Here is a 17,910-nt window from a genome sequence, read left to right on the forward strand (position 1 = left end):
CTAAATCATCTCAATTTTGCTAATATTGACCTGTTGGAAGGCAGAATTAGAAACACTTCAAAACTTCAAATATACTTCATTATTATTATTTTTGACACTACATTTATGTTATCACTTTCCAGCAACAGGAAACTTCACAACAGAGAAAAGCAGACACAGCAGTAAAAATTAATCAAAAGTTAATAATATTGACTGTCCGTTTCCAGATTTATATGTAAAACAAACATTTATATTTATGGCTGAGGCAATAATTCCATTACAAATGCCTACTTTCAAGCACCTCCAGTGTTTTGGAAAAGAAATTGCCCAGGAAGATAAAATTTATCGATTTCTCCTTTAGCCTAGTGAGGATTTCTCTTCCCCCATTCTCCTCCTCCTTATCTGCACAGAACATAGAAGAAATAATAAAAATCTTCGTGGTTATTTTAGAGCTAAATAAGTGGAGGAGGGAGGCATTTTTCATAGGTTAAGGATCGTGACTAAGCTTTTTCTGTTGTTGTACAGTACAAGGAATGTGAATCATCCTTGTCATTTGAGAAAGAAACTTACAGATAAAGAATAAGACAGCCAAGTGGGAAGAAAAGATGGATCAGCAGAGGAATCATGCTAAGAAAACTCCTCTGACATCATTAAATCCAGCTCTTAAAATAGAACTGCTTATCTAGCTGAGAATTGCTCACTTTTGGAGACTGACAGTGAAGCAAAACTATACCACAGAAAAGTAAACTCTTAGGGGAAGAAAATCAGTAAAGAAATCAGTTTAGAAGTTGAATTAGGAATAGACTGATAATTAAAGTAGGAAATAGATAAGCAACACATGTTGGAGAAAAGTACAGCTAATTGTTTAATGTCAGTTATTCAAAATGCTTGGAGATTTACCAAGTGCTTTGTCATAGTCTTAATGAGACAAAAAAAAAAAGTAAAGACGACACAAAGCAGCCCCAAGAAGCAGAGCTCCAGCAAATGCCAGTGACAGCCCCATCCCAAAGGCTGCCCAACCACCCCAGAGGTGAGACACCAAACCATCAGAACAGCATTCTTGTTACAAAAGAAACAGTGTGCTGTCCCTGCTTTCCAAAATGTTTTACTGTAACTTCTGTTATTCATTCCTTGTCTCAAGATTTTGTATATACCACATAATGCTGCACTCTCACTGAAAGAATTACTATGAAGTGAAAATGAGACAAGCCAGAAAAAAGTCCTTTCTCCACAGCCTGCCTTTGGTTCTTCATTATCATAACCCCAAATCAAACTAGAGTCACTGTGATTTCTATATTCAAATTTTAAAAAAAATTCAGTTTTTTATGTTCAAGAAGATGAGTTTGATGCTGATGTTAAAAATTAATAAATAGAATTAACTACATTAAATTGGAGGAATCCACAGGAAGTGCAATATCAAATGTTTACCTTCCTTACCTTCATCATAAATTTCTGTAGATCCATGAGAAAGTAAAAAAAAAAGAGAAAATGTGAAACGAACATTTGCTTTCAGGTGCATAAAAGTGGGATTTGTTTCCCCTGAAAAAGTGAGTGGGTTACACTCACTAGAAACCACATTTAAAAGGAACATTTATCATTGCAATTAACATAATTATAGCTCGTGCTAGAAAGCAAAACAGCTACTCTGAACAAGGCTTTATCCTTTTTTATTGTTGTTGCAATAGTTTTCTCAGATTTTTCTTCACTTGAAATAATACAGCACATGAAATACCTATGGCTTAAAGATTAAACACAGTACAGGTAAAACAGGAGCTGTGCCTGATCATCTCAAACAACTTGTTCTGATGAGTTTCTGACAAGTCCAGTGTGAGTTGTTAAATCCTGCACTCAAAGTGCAGTGCTGAAGAGCAACACCACTATTACAGTAACGCACTGTATGCAAATGCAAAATAAATTAGGAAAATTTAAATATTAGTAAGACTTCATGCACTGGTAAAAAAAGAAAATCAAGTGCCACATGGCTGATGCTCGAAGTTTATGGAAATTTGTAGGTTAATTTTCATGAAGGTTGCTCAAGAACAGAAGGAGAGCGATATGTTACATGCAGTGATTTGCTTTTCTTTGTCAGAGATTTATGGCCACCTTTTCCCTTTTGACCTCATGATGTTTTGACATCACAAAGGTTGAAACTGCAGACTGAAGTTCGTCTCGATCCCAAATGAAAAGATATTCTAAATGGAGAGCTTCCAAGAAAGGCTGGCTGCTTTCATTTCATACATGTTGTTTTAAAGAGAAGTATCTGTTCTCAAGGATGTACAAGATGTTCTAGTTAAAATAATTTAAAAAAAAAATCTAATCATCTTAGAATGTTCAAAAACTTCTCTCCTTCTCTTGTAGGTCTGTTTGGTTGTTATCAAAATAGCTTTGTAGTTATCACTGAAATTTTGTTGCTTTTCCTGGGTGGCTCCAGAACTAACCAGGAATCTTTGCTGGGCTTTCTACAGTGGGATGTGTGCAAATTCATTACTACATAAACAATTTATGTACATTATTAATTCAAATTAATTCTTTCCTATATTTTTCAATACAGAGTTTCACTTGCCAACATGCTGTCATTTTATCAAGGACATTAGATCTTTCAAAAAACCTCAGTCTCTTCCAGCTGTCATTCATATATAAAATTTTATTCTGAGAATTACACGACCCCATTGCTTTTTCCATATTACAAGTACATTAAACAATATCCCTGTAAAACCTACTGGTTCTCTTTTTGATAATTTATTTAAATGCTTGATTGTAATCTTTTAACTACCTTCAAAATAAACTGAATAATTGATATCTTTCATTGATTACTAAAATACTACAGCAGGTTCTTGTGCTGGATTCTTTGAAAGACCAGATCTACCAATTCATTCTCTTCAGTTGATGTATTAACTCAACTATAACAAATGAAAGAAACAATTGTTATTTGTTTGGGTCAGTCAAACCACGTCCTTTAGAGCTATTTTGGTTCCTTCATAATTTTTAAGATAATTTACACGTCATCCTTAGAGCTAGAATGTGCCATGAAGAAACCCCCTCAAGAAAACGTGAAAGACAACAGCAGGTGAGGAAAGTTTGAAAATCTGTCTATCCATCTAGCTAGCTAGCTAGCTCTTTAAAAAAAACACCATACTCTGAAACGTAATCATTGCAAAAATTTTTTCATGGCAAATCCTTATATTATATAAATACATATTTATTACATAAATACATACGTTATGCCCACAAGTGCGAATCGAATGGCCCTGTGAAAGTTCAGGTCAAGCCCAAGTTCCAAATCATGACCTGTTACAGCCACAGCTGCAAGCAAATGGCCAGCACAGAGGGTTCTGGACACTCCTGTCATACTGTTCTGCATGAACATTCTCCAAGGTTTTTAAACCAAATCTCTTCTTAGATAAAGGGGAATGCTTACTTTGAAAAATATTAACACTCACCTTGGGGGAAAAAAGGAGAGAAAGAAAAGAAGCCAGCAGAAATTATGTATTTCACGTATGCAACAGCCTGTTACACAAGAAATTTCTTCAGCTCATTCTCTGCAGAGGAAGAACTTCCTGCTCCTTAACACTTGCTCTCTGTGTCTCAGGACAATTGTGCACATGAGTTTCTGGACTAACATTAGCAATTCAGAATGCATATATGAAAATTGAACAGATAGAACACACATATAATTTCAAATTTCTTAAAGTCATTCTACCTTCCTGTCCTGGTTTTGTCTGGGACAAGGTTAATTTTCTTCCTAGTGGCTGGCGTAGTGCTGTTTTGAATTTAGGATGAGAACAGTGTCAGTAACACATATTCCAGTTGTTGCTCAGCAGTGTTTATACCAAGTCAAGGACTTTTCAGGTTCTCTTATCATCCTGCTAGGGAGCAGGCTGGAGGGCTCAAGAGGCTGGGAGGAGACATAGCCAGAATGGCCAGTTTGAGTTGGCCAAAGGGACATTCCACACCATAGAGTCATGCTTTGTATACAGACTGGGGGGAAAGCTTGCCTGGGGCTGCTGCTCAGGAACTGGCTAGGCATCAATTGGTGAGTGGTGAGCATCGTGCATCACCCGTGCTTTGAATATTCTAATTCTTTTTCCATTATGATTATTATTATTTTGTTTTTATTATTTTATTTTTCCATTATAATTGTTATTATTTTGTTTTCTGTTCTATTAAGCTGTCCTCATCTCAGCCCACAAATTTTACCCTTTTTTCTCTCAGTTCTTGCCCTCATCCTATGGGTGGTTGGGGAGGCAGTGACCTAGCAGCGTGGTGTTTAACTGCCTGCAGATTTAAACCTCATCAATCCCTTCTGGAGCCCAAAATGAGCCACAAAGGGTTTGGATAACAATAGATCTGACCAGAGTGTGCTGTGAAAATTATTTATAAGCATTCATTTAATTAGTTTATCAGTCTCTGGTCACAATGTTGATTTATTTGCCCTCAGAGTCCATGGAAATGTAAAATCATAGAATATTTTAGGTTGTAGGGGACCTTTAAAGATTATCTAGTCCAAAACCCCACAATGAGCAGGCACATCTTCAACCAGAACAGGCTGCTCAGAACTTCATCCAATATCACCTGAAATGTTTCCAGGGATGGGACATCCACCACCTCTTTGGGCACCCTGTTACAGTTTCCAACACTCATCATAAAAACTTCTTCTTTACATCTAATACAGAATGAACCTTTTTCAGGTTAAAACCACCACCTCTGTCCTATCACCACAGGCCTTGATTAAAAGGCCGTCTTTCTTACAGCTGCTGTACATGTTCTCTAAGTTGAATTATGTAACATATTTGTGGAGTATGTTCCCTGCCATGCTGTTTATCACCTCTGGGGGCTGGATTAAGGCCACTATTTTGTTGTATTTTGTAACACTGCATTAGGATAGCATAAAACTGAGGGTCATGAGAATAACCTCGAGTTTGTACTCAGCATTGCCACCACCTTTGTATTCCAGGAACCATCTACTAGAAATTATTATTAATTACACCTTTTATCTTTACTTCAAGGAGAGACAGTTTATGTGGGAGATACCCTCCTCCATGTTCCCCTTCTCCAGAAAAATTACAGAGGTGCTTGAGAATTCTGAATATCTTTAGGATGTTCAAACCAGCATGTTCCTATTGCTAGGGCTCCTGAACATGTTTCAGGTCTTGTTTATGGTTAAACAGCTATTTGAGAATACCACCCACAGATCTGTGCTGAGGCTGGATAGTGATGAGTGGCATGGTGTGTGGGATAGAGTAGGCAGGTGCCTAGGACAGTGGCCACCTCCAACATATCGGAATTACACCTCTGAACAAGTGCAGAATCATGAGAAACTGGTAAAATATCTGGAAGAAGTATTCTGTCATCCTGGCAATTGCAGAAAGACACAAATCACATGCTCGGGCCTGACTCGGGCCTCCTGAGCCCTGTTCAACATTATTCAGTACCCTCAAGGGGCAGAGAAGGTCTCTGGATCTGATGGCAAAATGACAGGCTCTGAGGCTACCCCAACCCTGGAACCAGCACTGCAGCTGAACCAAAGAACCAACACATGCTAGCATCAGTACTCTCAGTACACAAAAAGAAATACTGGAAGCAAAAGTGAGGTCATTTAGTAACGTGAAAGAACATCATCTAAGAGGGAGCAGGAGGAAAAAGTGGACAAGGCAGACTACTCCAAAGCAGGGCCATCACAAGAACAGAAGGAAGAGAGGCAGACAGTGGTAAGGGAGAACAAAAATTCACAAATGCGGTGCCAACCACTGGATCTCTTTCCCTGAGTGAACTGTGAGATGTGTGAAAAAATTTCAGCTGCTGTCTAGTGTCTAGGTAAGCCCATTGTCAGCTTGCCACTCCTACGTTGAGAAAATGGGAGCAGGAGCCCGGAATTAGAGCTGGGATTCCCTTCCACGTACCAAAGCATTGACAAAGTGGTTGGAAAAGGGGTACAAGTGCTTAAGTTCTGAAGGTAACTTCTGTCAGATGTGAAAGAAAGGCATCCCTTCAGAATAGATATTATGAAAGATATTATGTGTCACCTAGGCAAGCAGACAACACGGAGAAAGGTATCCAATACCTGAGGAAATTAGCCATGCTGGAGGTGGATGAATCATCCGGCCAACTCCAGCAACATGAAGAAAATCTTCCTTCATCATCTCAGCTGTGGAAAAACTGGTCCAGCAGCACAGAGATCCAACTCCCCACCTGTATGGACCCATATCTCAACTACTGGGAGTAAGCTTTCCTCTGCTCAAAAGAGAGGACACAGTGAGTACACATCACGCTGTGGGGTTTGTCTTGAGTGACCACAGAGAGGAGATGAGGAACTAAGCTGGAAAATCTGCCTCAGTAATAGAGGCATGAATATGAGTTGCAAGGAAAAACAATCACAAATGGGTTCTTACAGGAAAATTGCTGGTCCCATTTCCTGTGGGCAGTTCCCCAGAGCAAAAGGGCTGATGTTGCTCTTGACCGAAAGAACTTCTGATTCATATTTACAAGAAGTGATTAGTCAAAACTATTTCAAGGACTACAAGGGCCTTGCCCACAGAAAAATGGACAAAAGGGACAATTGGACTTTACTGTTCTGTGTGGGTTCAGTGGGCTGGCTCATCAGACCCACAGTAGTAAAAGGCTCTAGCAGACATCAATGTACAGTTTTAACACCTTCAATTTCCATTTGTATTTCTGGAGTGACAGGGGGATCCCAGGCACTGACTGCACTGGAGGTCGAAGTGAGCCTGACTAGGAATGAGTGGCAAAAGCACTCCATTGTGACTGGGGTGAGGGGAGTGAGTAAGCAGTGAGTACAGTAAATCCTGTACAACTGAGACCAATGCAAATTTGATGACTAAATGCATTGAATATACCACAATCTCCTTCTCTTGTTAAAGAAATCAGTGTCCTTTAATCTTTAATGCTGTTTCTCTAGTGTCCGATTTTTCAGAAGTTCTCCTGAGAGGTAGGACTGTTAATAGAATGTAACCAACAACAGGATAATCATATTCCTCTGATTAAGTCTTCAGTTGCATATGCTATCTGACCTTTTGGGGACAAATATTTATGGGAGTGTTTAGTATCAAGCAAATATCCTTGTGGAGGAACTAAACTGAGCACTCAGCATCTGGAGTATCTGACTGGCTTGGAACAGGACTTGAAAAAGGAAAAGTAATAAAAAACCTTTGCAGCATTTCAAATCATTATATTTGAGGAACATAACACCCATCACTCTATTCATCTTCCTAATTATTTCCTCCTTCTCACAATAAAGCAAATAATTGACATTTAAAACCTACTGAAGGTTTATCTGAGGACACTAAGGATGTGTTTTTAAAGTAAATATTTGCAGCTGTTTGAGGCCATTATATTCCTTGGCTCCTTGGACAGCTTTCAGGTAGCTTATCACTTACTAGTCTAATTTATCATAATTTCACCTTAATTCTTGGGCTTGCTGGATAGATGCAAAGAGAAAAATATTATTTCTATTTTCTTTGGAATTTTTTAGTAGGAAAGTTGCCAAAAATCCTTTAATTTAGAGATCATCTTTTGACTACATCTTTTGTACAATTCCTATCAGGTTCCATTTGCATATGTAGAAATATTAGATCTTTACACTAACCTATCCAACAAGTACTGAAAACAAGTAAAATGAGGCAGTAATTCACAGAAATTACTATTGCTACATAGAACACAGCTTTAAATACTCAGATTTATAGTAGGGACTGAAGGAAAAACACCAAAGAAACCCTAGCATACATTTGAGAGTGCCACTATTTGACTGAGATAAGTTTTAATCAATTTGCACACAGATTTTTTTTGAAATTACAAAGTGTACTTAGAAAATGTTTATACTAGTTTCTTTTGCTGATGTGAATTAGACTTGGGCCGCAATTAGCATCCATTAAAATATACAATACATTAAGGATGGAATTACAGATGTGGTTGAAACTATCACTGTAGGTGTGGCATTTTAAGCAGCATTTCCATAGTCACTCTATCTTGATATGCCTGTTCACTTTAACATCACACAGCATTATCTCACATTTTCCTTCAAGATGTGTATTTGAACTGAGTTCTCAGTATACAAAATTGAGTTAATACTGCTCATATTACTCCCTACATTGAGCCACCTCTGCAGTATGTTACATCTAAAATCTGAATGCAATTTTTTTGGGGGGATTAAATATTTGTGCACAAATAACATTTGTCCACAGTAATATGAAAAATCAATCTATATTTAGGCAAATTAACTGTGAGCAAGAAAATGTAAGAAAAATTTTCCTTATATAATTCATTTAATGCTTGAAAAATCATACTGATTATAAAGTACTGATGTGCAATTAATTACTTTAACAGCACTGAAGACATGTTACTTGAATCATTTCCCTTGATGAAGCTTTGTTTTGTGGCTCACTCCAGTCTCTACAAGAACCCTAGGTTGTCTCCTCTAGTCAAATTTCCTTTGTTATATTTATCCAGCCCACATTATCTAAGTGAGAATTTATTCACTATTTCTCAGAAGTCTCTGTAAAGAAAGCAATTCTTCTGAAAAGTGTCTAAAGTGCATTTCCTTACTCTGCAACTTTCTTTTCTCCAGAGATACTGAAAATTAGCTTTACTAGTGGCATAAAACTGAGCTCACATAGTAACCACTTGAGGGGAAGAGAAAAAAATTTACCATTATCCTCAGCAGAAGAGGTTTCTCTGTCTCAAAAACTGAAGACAATCCTACAATGCTATAATTAGCACAGCTTTGCCATCAGCCATGGTAAACAGGAAAATTCTTGTGCCTTGCATTCGAAATTTAAGAAATAATGCACTTCATTTCCTTTCAGGTAAAAAGCTCTTCAGAGTAATCCCTCCTGAAAACAATAATTCTGGATGGCTCTTAATGCCAAATTTTCAAAATATTTTACCAACTAGATGTAGTCAAATGTGTAAAAAAGGCCAAATTATCACATCACCAGCAATACCCAAGAAAAGTTATTATCCTTACACTGAAACCTGTTGCAGAGCTAAGGAGTTGTCCTGAAAATCAAGGCAGACACTCAGGTGCTTTTGTTACTATATTAGTCCTATTGCATGCATGATTGAGATTCCAAATTTGCAAGCACATTGCTAATTCACAGAAACAGACCCTTTTATTTCCCTTATTTCATAAATATATTAAAAGAGAAAAAAATGTCAGGGAGATTAAAGTAATTCCTTTCACTATATGTTATTCAGTTTCATCTTACTTCATTGCTGTCATTTTCTCTGTAGAGAACATATATTCAGGGTCTTCTACATTTTGGTTCAAATCTAAATAAATCCCTTTGATAAAATACTGGGGGTTCCCCACCTTGGTCATTTTATAAAAAGCAGAAAAGCCATTTTCAGGTATGAAATGAGAACCAGGATGCCTTACTTCCACTAGGTTTTACATTGGGCAAGATGTCTTTAATCTGCTCGATTCTGCACTGAAGCAGACCCACAAAAGCCTTCACACTCACACCTGGTCAGAGACAAAAGGATGAAGCCAGGAGTTCAACAAGTATCTTAAAGCCACTTAATTTGTACCCAGCTTCAACCACCGGCATAGCTCTTCAGCAGAAAAAAAGATTTTGGAACAAAATCACAAGAAGAATCATAGTAATTTGACAGAAGTACACAGGAACTGAGTGATTTCTTCTAATGCTTTTGTTAGTACACTTCATAGGCTATAACAGCTCAGAAGTGAATGACTTCAGTTTATCCTTTGAACAGAATGAAACTGCTTACAGCAAGGTTCAGCTACTAATTTGCTCATTAATTTGACATGAAGCTTCTCCCTGGGCTTGGGCTTCAAGGTCTCCAGAGATAGATATAACCAAGCACACTTGCATTAACCTTGTGTGTTCTAAACTGGAAAATGGGGTATCAAGAAACACACGTGTTAGAGTGAGGTGTCTGCCTCAGTGACCGTGCAGCTTTACAACAGCCAGCTTTCCACTGCATTAATTCACTGCAACTCCAGTCCAACATTACACCTCTGGGTAATGCTCTGGAATTCAGAGGGAGTGAAAAGCTGCTTTACAGGCCAGACTGGAGCTTCATCTGAGAGAGAATAATTTTACGTATGAAGTAAAGCCAGTATGCACTCCATCCTCATCAGAGAGGTTGTCTGGATTCTAGAATCAGTCCATTAGAAAAAGTCTTTACCCAATGTAGCTTGGAATGACACATTCAACTTTGCTCTCACGGGAGCTAGCTCTTTTCCAAATGGTTTAAGGACACATTTTGATGAATCAAGTCTTTCCAGAGCAAGATTTTGATTTACTAAGTTTTGAACATTAAAAAACATAAAAAAGAGCACAGATCTGATTTCTATTTATGCAAGGAATACTACATTTTCCATGAACAGATTATGAATGCCTCAGTCAAAAATAAGCCATATCAGTGTCACCAATAAACTTCTGATACACAATATTTCATGCATTGTGGACTTAAGAGGAGAGGTACCTGTATAGTACTGAACATGGTTTTTTATTGCTATTTTTTCTCTTTATAGCAAAATTCTTTATAGGAATAAAACAACAGAATCTAAAGATGTATAACCAAGCTTTCTCAGTCGTAATTAAAAATGAAAAGATAACCTGACCATCAGTATGTCTTAAAAACATTCAAAATCAATTGTATAACAGTTGATCGTTGTCATAAATACCAGATCCAGAGAATATGTCATACTGATACAATTAGCAAAACTTAACACTTAACTACAGTTATTGTTTAATGAATATTATAAACATCTACCCCTATATGTGACATGACACAGATACTTTTGAGTACAGTAGAAATGGTGTTGAAAAGCCTAAGCTACTACTTTAAAAATGTACTTACCCACAGGAGTCTCAGGCAAGCTCTACTTGAATCACTACTTACTATAAAGATGTAATGTTTAATCACAGATTAAATTCTGTAATTTCTGGCTGAAATAAAATGACACCAGTGCTATTGTTATGTTATTGGCCACATTTCAGAGGACATCTGAGGTTGTCTCTGGTCAGCTGCAGCCCATACTATGAGACCTATTATAGTCCCACCTTTCAGAGAGGCCTCTAATATTTTCAAGGTGAACAAACAATTCTACACACATTTTACGACCACTAACTCATACATAACACTGGTGTTAGAGATTACATTGAAGAAACACATACATAAATACATCCCACAGAACGGAATTATATCAGATGCCCAAACAAATATGTATGGCATACACAGACACATTAGGAAAGGCTTTAACAACACATTTACTGGAGAATAGTGCTTTATTTGCTAAGATCTAGGAAATACTGTTTTTATTCTGTAGCAGCTGTTCTCCATGACTAAATACATTCTGTATGTTTGCAGCTACACACAGCATCACACATTATTTATCAGTATTAACTATCTTACTGTCATGCAGTTTAAGTTTACAGTGTCTATACTGGAAAAGACAGGGTGGGTTACAAAATGGAGTCATAACGTTAGACAGCAGGGCTCAAAACTGAAAGGCAATAATCATACCTTTATATCACATGATTCTGTGATCGAATTTAAAGATATAAATGTCATTGCAGCAACATGAAATTTGGTAGGACAACTCAGGAGTGACCAGATTTTACATGACCACGTATTCACCTGTTTTTTCGGGTTTTTTGAGCCGTGCAAGTTGAAGGGTCATGAACACACAGGGTATCAAAACAGACAGGTTAGACTCAGTGGCAAAATGAAACATTTGGGATCAAGTGAATAAAAGACAGAATCACATACCCATTTTTCCACATCAACTAGCTGTAGAAAGAAAAAGCAAGAAATCAGTAAATCTCTTTCCTTAAATACAGCATATTAAAGTCTATTTTGAAGTTAACATTTCATATTTTCAGAAATGTACCTAGTATGAAAGAAAAAATTATTCTATAGCTTCCAGTAATGAAGATACTCTCCTGGCATCTTCTCTTTAAAATGCCAATACCTCACTTTCTGTCTTTATTTTGTGGAAAGCAATTCAGATTCTGGAAGTCAAAAATGTCCATCTAAAATCAGTTAACAGGCAGCAAATGAAGACTGATACTGAGTTATTTCCACTGCATTCAATACCAACCAGTCAAAAATGCAGAACAAATTGTATCCCCATTTCCTCTTGAGTAAAGCTCTGCCATTAGTGGACATCATTCCCTTGAAAAGGTTTCATTGCTGCTATTCATGGTTTGCCGTTTTAAAGAATGTCATCAGAGTATTAAAGTTAAAATTAGGAGCACCTGTCAAACCCTGACCCTACAACCTACAGCATATGAGAATATCTTGCATAAGAACAGAAAACAGCACATAAAAATGTCATCCATTTCTTCTATGGAGAAAGTGAGACTAACTCCAAAAGCTTACGGTTTTATATTAACAAAACTGTTTCAGGACTCAATAAGGAAACAGATTTTAAATTCCTCTCTCTAAAAAGTCTCTGGACTGTCTTAAGAGTCTCACAAAGGACTGAGAATATCTACTAGAACAGTTAGCATGCCACTACCTGCTAAATACTTAGTTGGCACTAAGAGCAGTATGTCTGAAGTAGATTGGTCTCTGGACTTTGCACAGAAAACACTGCAGAATATCATGCCTTCAGTGGTTTTACTGCAGGCACATATTGACCTTTTGTTAGCAGATGCCACATAAAAGTTTAATAATTTAAGATAGCTTAGTACAAAGCAGGAGTAATTTTCAAAACCAGTTATATCTGGATGTCAACTTGCTTGTGAAATCACTGTAATAAAAGGCAATGTATTTAGTTCTCATCTGCTAAAATAGCTCCATTCAAAGTAAACTTTCTCACTTTCAATATACATTTCAATTAAAGAGCAGCTTTATGGTTTTGTTCAGTTCTGCTAGTACACAAATTTCTGATTTGCTATTTATTTTTTTAGCAGTTTTTACTGTGACTTTTGTTATCAACCACAGCTGCAGAAATGCCACCTCAAAAACAGGTAAATGTTTTAAAACAGATACAAGGTAAGAAATTATTTGATAAGATGTTGGCAAGTTATAAAAGTAAGCAATGATTTAAATCTAAATGCAATTACACTCTCTTTAAAAAAAAGAGTAAGAAATAGCCAAGTTAGATTTGTGTACAAGTATTTCTTTTATTACCTTGCCTTTGATACACCTTTTGCTTTGTTAAAATTGTATAGGCTCTGAAAACAGCACTGCAAGCAATTTGCCTTTGTGACAGTGCTAGAAAGAGGTGATGCATGCTTTATTGCCTTGCTTTGAGAAGAAATTGCTATCCCAAAGTGCAATTGAACAAGGCAGCTTCAACTATTATCAGAGAAGCCACTCAAAGCTCAACAGCCATTATCAGTCTTACAATTAATTGCCTTATAATTGCTAAATTGTGTATTTACTTTATTTTCATGGACACCAGTTAGCTTCAGGAGTCACATGCAATATTTTCCCTGTATTTATACACTGCACACACCAATTCTGCATTGGCATACCCATGTTTAAATACAATGTCTCTCAGGACAGCCACTTGAACGGTGCATGCACACTTGTCAAACCGTACAGTTTGACACCTACATGGGAAAAGCTATGAACTTATCCATAGAGACCTGATTGTAAAAGCGTGGTACAGTGCACAGCACAGTGAGATCTTCCACTCATAATTACGGCTGTATTTGATAGACCTGCTGTGAGCTTCCTCAGAGCCCTCCCAGGTCCTGCTGTGCTCCTGTTTCACCTCTGGGAGAGTTCTTTAAGTGACTCAAGTCACAAGAAAACATTTCTTTCTTACAGACCACTTTGCAACAAGTTCTAAAACTTGTTTGTGCAGCATATGGAGATAAAATTTTGCCTGCTTTTGGAAACTGTTCTGGAAGACTCACAATCTGGACATTTAGCATCCCACTTGGGGAAGGAAAAAGGCAGAAGTATGATAGAGCATTATATTTACTCGTCTGGAAAATTCTAGAGATGCAGATTAGGTAAAGCTAAAAATAAGATTACTCATATCCAAGAGCAATTGTCCTAATGCAGACAAAATAAATGTAAAGCTCACATAAACAGAAATGAAACAAATACCCTAGTGTAGCACATGTATCTAACTACTAAGCTATGATTCAGAAAACAGGCAAGCAAATGCTTCACAGCACATCTAAATACGGATTCTGTTTCACACTGACACCTCCATCTTTTGTCTGTCTTCAAGACTAGAAGCCACAGGAACCTTTTTCCCATGGATTTCCCAGCACCCATCCAAATTCAGGAAACACTAAGATTCAAAGTGTCTGTTGCTATAGATGCATTGGTCATTAATCCAAGGGGAGAACTGAAAAAAACTAAAAACCTAACAAAGCAAAACAAACAAAACATCCACATACACACCAGAAACTGAACAAACAAACAGAGAAAACCACAAACAAGCAAACAAATTCTAACATTCTCTTCTACCAGACCACATTTTGTCACCTCTCTTTTTTGGAGTACTTAATGTTCCTTGGACTTGAAATTATCTGATTTTACTATAAATTACTCAACTCATGTTTTGCTGAGTTGTTCACCTGTTAGGAGGTGCAGATCTTTCAAGTGGCCTAGGAAGGATTAAAGTTCAGGAAGGGTTGGGGATGCGGCAGGCAGGGACTGGCAGTCACCTCTTGAGCTCCTTCTCACTGTGGCATCTCACAGTAACTGCCTCATCTCAATCATACCTTACGTTAAACGCAGTCCAAAAGAACAGTATAATCATTCCGTTCATAAAGCACAGGAATTTCTGCCTTCTCACAAAAAAAAAAAAAAAATCCAGATTCCTGGAATTCAATAACTTTTCTTCATCCAGGTCATTTTCCCTCCTGACCATTAAGTCATATTTTTTGGAAAAATAAAATGTTTGGGTAGGTATAAACCAATTTTTCTCTTTTTCTTTACCCAAAGAGTATCTGGACTTACAACATTTACTCCAGCAGAGGATGCAGGATCCATATTAAACCACATATACCTCAAAGGCAGTGTGCTACTTAGAAATATTCTTTCCTCATGCACCTGGGTACTCAAAGACTTTCTGAGAAAAATAAAAAAGAACATGACTCTGTCTAACACTGGATAGCAAAATGTAGTGAGTACATTGCCATATGATGATTATGAGTCCAGGAATTATTATCTTGCCATGAGAACATCAGAGTTAGCAAAAGACTGAAGGATATCATCTCTGGAATTTATTTAGTTAATGTGGACTACTTATACTACAATAATCATTTTACAGAAAGATACTAATTTGAACTCAAAAGAATTATTTCACTGCTTACTGCTAGCAAGTAGCCATCAGCATAACTTCATGAGTAAAAATAATGACAGTTGAAACTAGAGAGCAGTGGATAATAAAATGGTTCAGCACCCATATATCTGGGTGTCTACAATATATAAGTAGTGTTATAAAAATAAACCCAAGGATTCCAAGTTTTGTTCTAAGAAAAAAGGAAAAGATCAAACATGGCATTTAGAATGAAGAAATAATCTCCTTTCTTGAACTAGAAGAGAGCACTATACTACAGAGTCTTAATACTTGCCTTAAAAACTCATGTATAGCTCTAGTACGAACTCTCAACGAAGAACATACAGCCACAACTTAATAATTTGCTGCTATGCTAATCCAGAAACTTCAGAGTGATCCGCACTTGCTGACTTCTCTTCAGGGGCACATCAGAGCTCCAATCTTTTCAGTCAAGCCTTCATTTTAAATGCATTTAATCCAAACTGGAAAGCTGTTTTTTTCATCATTTTTTCCCAAGCACTGCAGATACCCAGAACTACACTAACTGAACTTAAAAGCTACTTAAAAGTGCAGGAATGTTATTCTGCTACCCCTACCTTCTCTTGCCATAAGGAGCCATGAACTAACTGAAGGGAGATAAAGAGGGATCTTATCGGCACTATGAGGAGCCATTCACAAACTCATTTTTTAAATTTGACAAAAAGCAAGCTCACAGAACGTGCTGAATATCCATTAATACACAGACATTAATTATGAGTGCAAAAGCTGCAAAGTAAGTTACTTTAAGCTATGAGAACAACCTCACATTCCTAATTCTGGCTTCTGTGTTCTGTTTTATGTCATCTTCTTGAGCAGCACACAAAAACACTAAGGAATTTTATTTCACAGTGTTTAGGAGAACCTCAGCTGACTCTGGCTAATCACATTCTCTAAAATTGTTTATGAGAACTGCCAAGATACTTATAATATATTGCCATGATCAACAGAAGGGATTGTGACTGAAATCTCAATAAAGAAATGCACAACATCCACTAGTAGATGTTATATTTTCCCTTGCACTTAAACTCATTTTTCTGAGCCAAACTCTTATTTTAAAAATTGACTTTTGTGTGTGTGTGTGTGCTTTTGGTTTGTTTTTTTTTTTTTATTTCTCTGTTGTGGAAACTGAGAACAAAATCTGTGTCTAAAACTTTAATAAAGATAAGGTGAGAATAAGTAGAATTGAACTAGATTCCAAATTGAATTATATTCTTTACTTCTATTACAACACTTGATTAGCTTCATAGACACTTTGACTTCCTGAATTTAATACTTAACAAGCTAATTGTTGACACACTTTCTCTTACAGCTCAGGATTGTCTTCCAGTGTAGACTTGTGTCTTCAAGACACTTCAGGAGCTGTGCTTTCATGTCTATTTGGTTTAACTACTTCTCTGCCTGCAACTGAGATCAGAAAGTGTTACTGAGTAGAAACAAAGTAACTTCTCTTCCACCAGCATCATTTTTACTGTCCATCACCCCAGAAAGAAAACTCTAGCACATCAGCACTCCAAAGGTCATGCTAAGGCCAGAAAAAGACTTGCTGCTATCTACCTACAAAATAGGAAACTTGTCTAGGATAATAAAAATGTTTACTTCCATGCCATACATCCTCATCCCAAACATGGTGCACACACTAAAGAAGAGCCCATGTGCCAGGCCAGAAGTATTTGTGTGTCACAGTTCTGTGATATGAAACAGATAATGACTTTATTCCTGTCCTTGCATGACCCTGAGAATAAGCAGAGTGCAAAAACATTGTGTCTGCCATTCTCAATCTTTCCCAGTGCTTGCAGTAGATCAAAGCTCAGTTGATCAAAGCCAAGCCATATTTTTTTGTGCCTTATTTGAAACGGCCGGCATCACTTCTGATGCTAAATAAGGTCCTCTCTACTGAGGAGAAATTGACAGTACATGTTTCTCTGCAAAAGGTCCACACTTTTTTCCCCGCTGTTTTACTTCCTGTTCCTATTTGCACTACAGCATTTCTAAAATAGTTGTGAGTAGACAGTATTTTAAGTAGAACAAGATCCTAAACTATCTCATCTTTTCATAAAATTTTCCACTGGTAGCAAATGTGTATGTCCATCTACATGATAGAAAAACCCACACTGCATTAAACACAGATTCTCTTCCTCTTCTACCTGTCACTTTCTGTGCAGTAAGAAGCACTTAGGTCATGTAAACTCAAAAGTTTGGGACAGCAGACCTTGCAATAAGTACAAGCTAATATTGTTGGGCACAGCAACTCTGTCCCTCTTTATGACACACCAGCATCTGATAGAGAGTTATCCAAAGAATTTCTTGAGAAAATTACTGCATTTTTTTTATTTCAGCGATTTATGACTTGGTACCTGTAGACAATCCTTAGCCTGATGAAAAAGCTCAAAGTATAGAAACAAGAAGCTATAACTTGGCCTTTTTGCTCAAAAGTTTGATTAGGAAAACTTTCTGGTCAGTACTAGGAAACTATAACAGCTCTAGTTTGCTACATCAAGGAACCTCTGGTTCATTTCTAACTCTTCCTACACATGGGGGTTCTTCTGGCAAACCTGAAAACATTTTCAGCCTGTCATATTCACAGCTGCTGTTAGCTTCCAAATAGGTTATTAACTAGAGTACTGTAGTGAATCAGAGAGCTTAAATTGTCAAGA

The 17,910-nt window shown here is 37.1% G+C and overlaps 1 protein-coding gene across 1 annotated transcript in view; it reads right to left on the reverse strand.

Annotated features, from left to right (window-relative positions):
- Window positions 1-17,910, reverse strand: part of RYR2 (ryanodine receptor 2) — a 383,210-nt gene that overhangs the window by 236,406 nt on the left and 128,894 nt on the right. The window contains exon 5 of the mRNA XM_063390404.1: window positions 11,734-11,754. Within this exon, the coding sequence (XP_063246474.1) occupies window positions 11,734-11,754 (21 nt within the window). The remainder of the gene's footprint in view (window positions 1-11,733; window positions 11,755-17,910) is intronic.

Source organism: Prinia subflava, chromosome 2 (assembly GCF_021018805.1).
Source record: "Prinia subflava isolate CZ2003 ecotype Zambia chromosome 2, Cam_Psub_1.2, whole genome shotgun sequence".
NCBI lineage: Eukaryota > Metazoa > Chordata > Aves > Passeriformes > Cisticolidae > Prinia > Prinia subflava.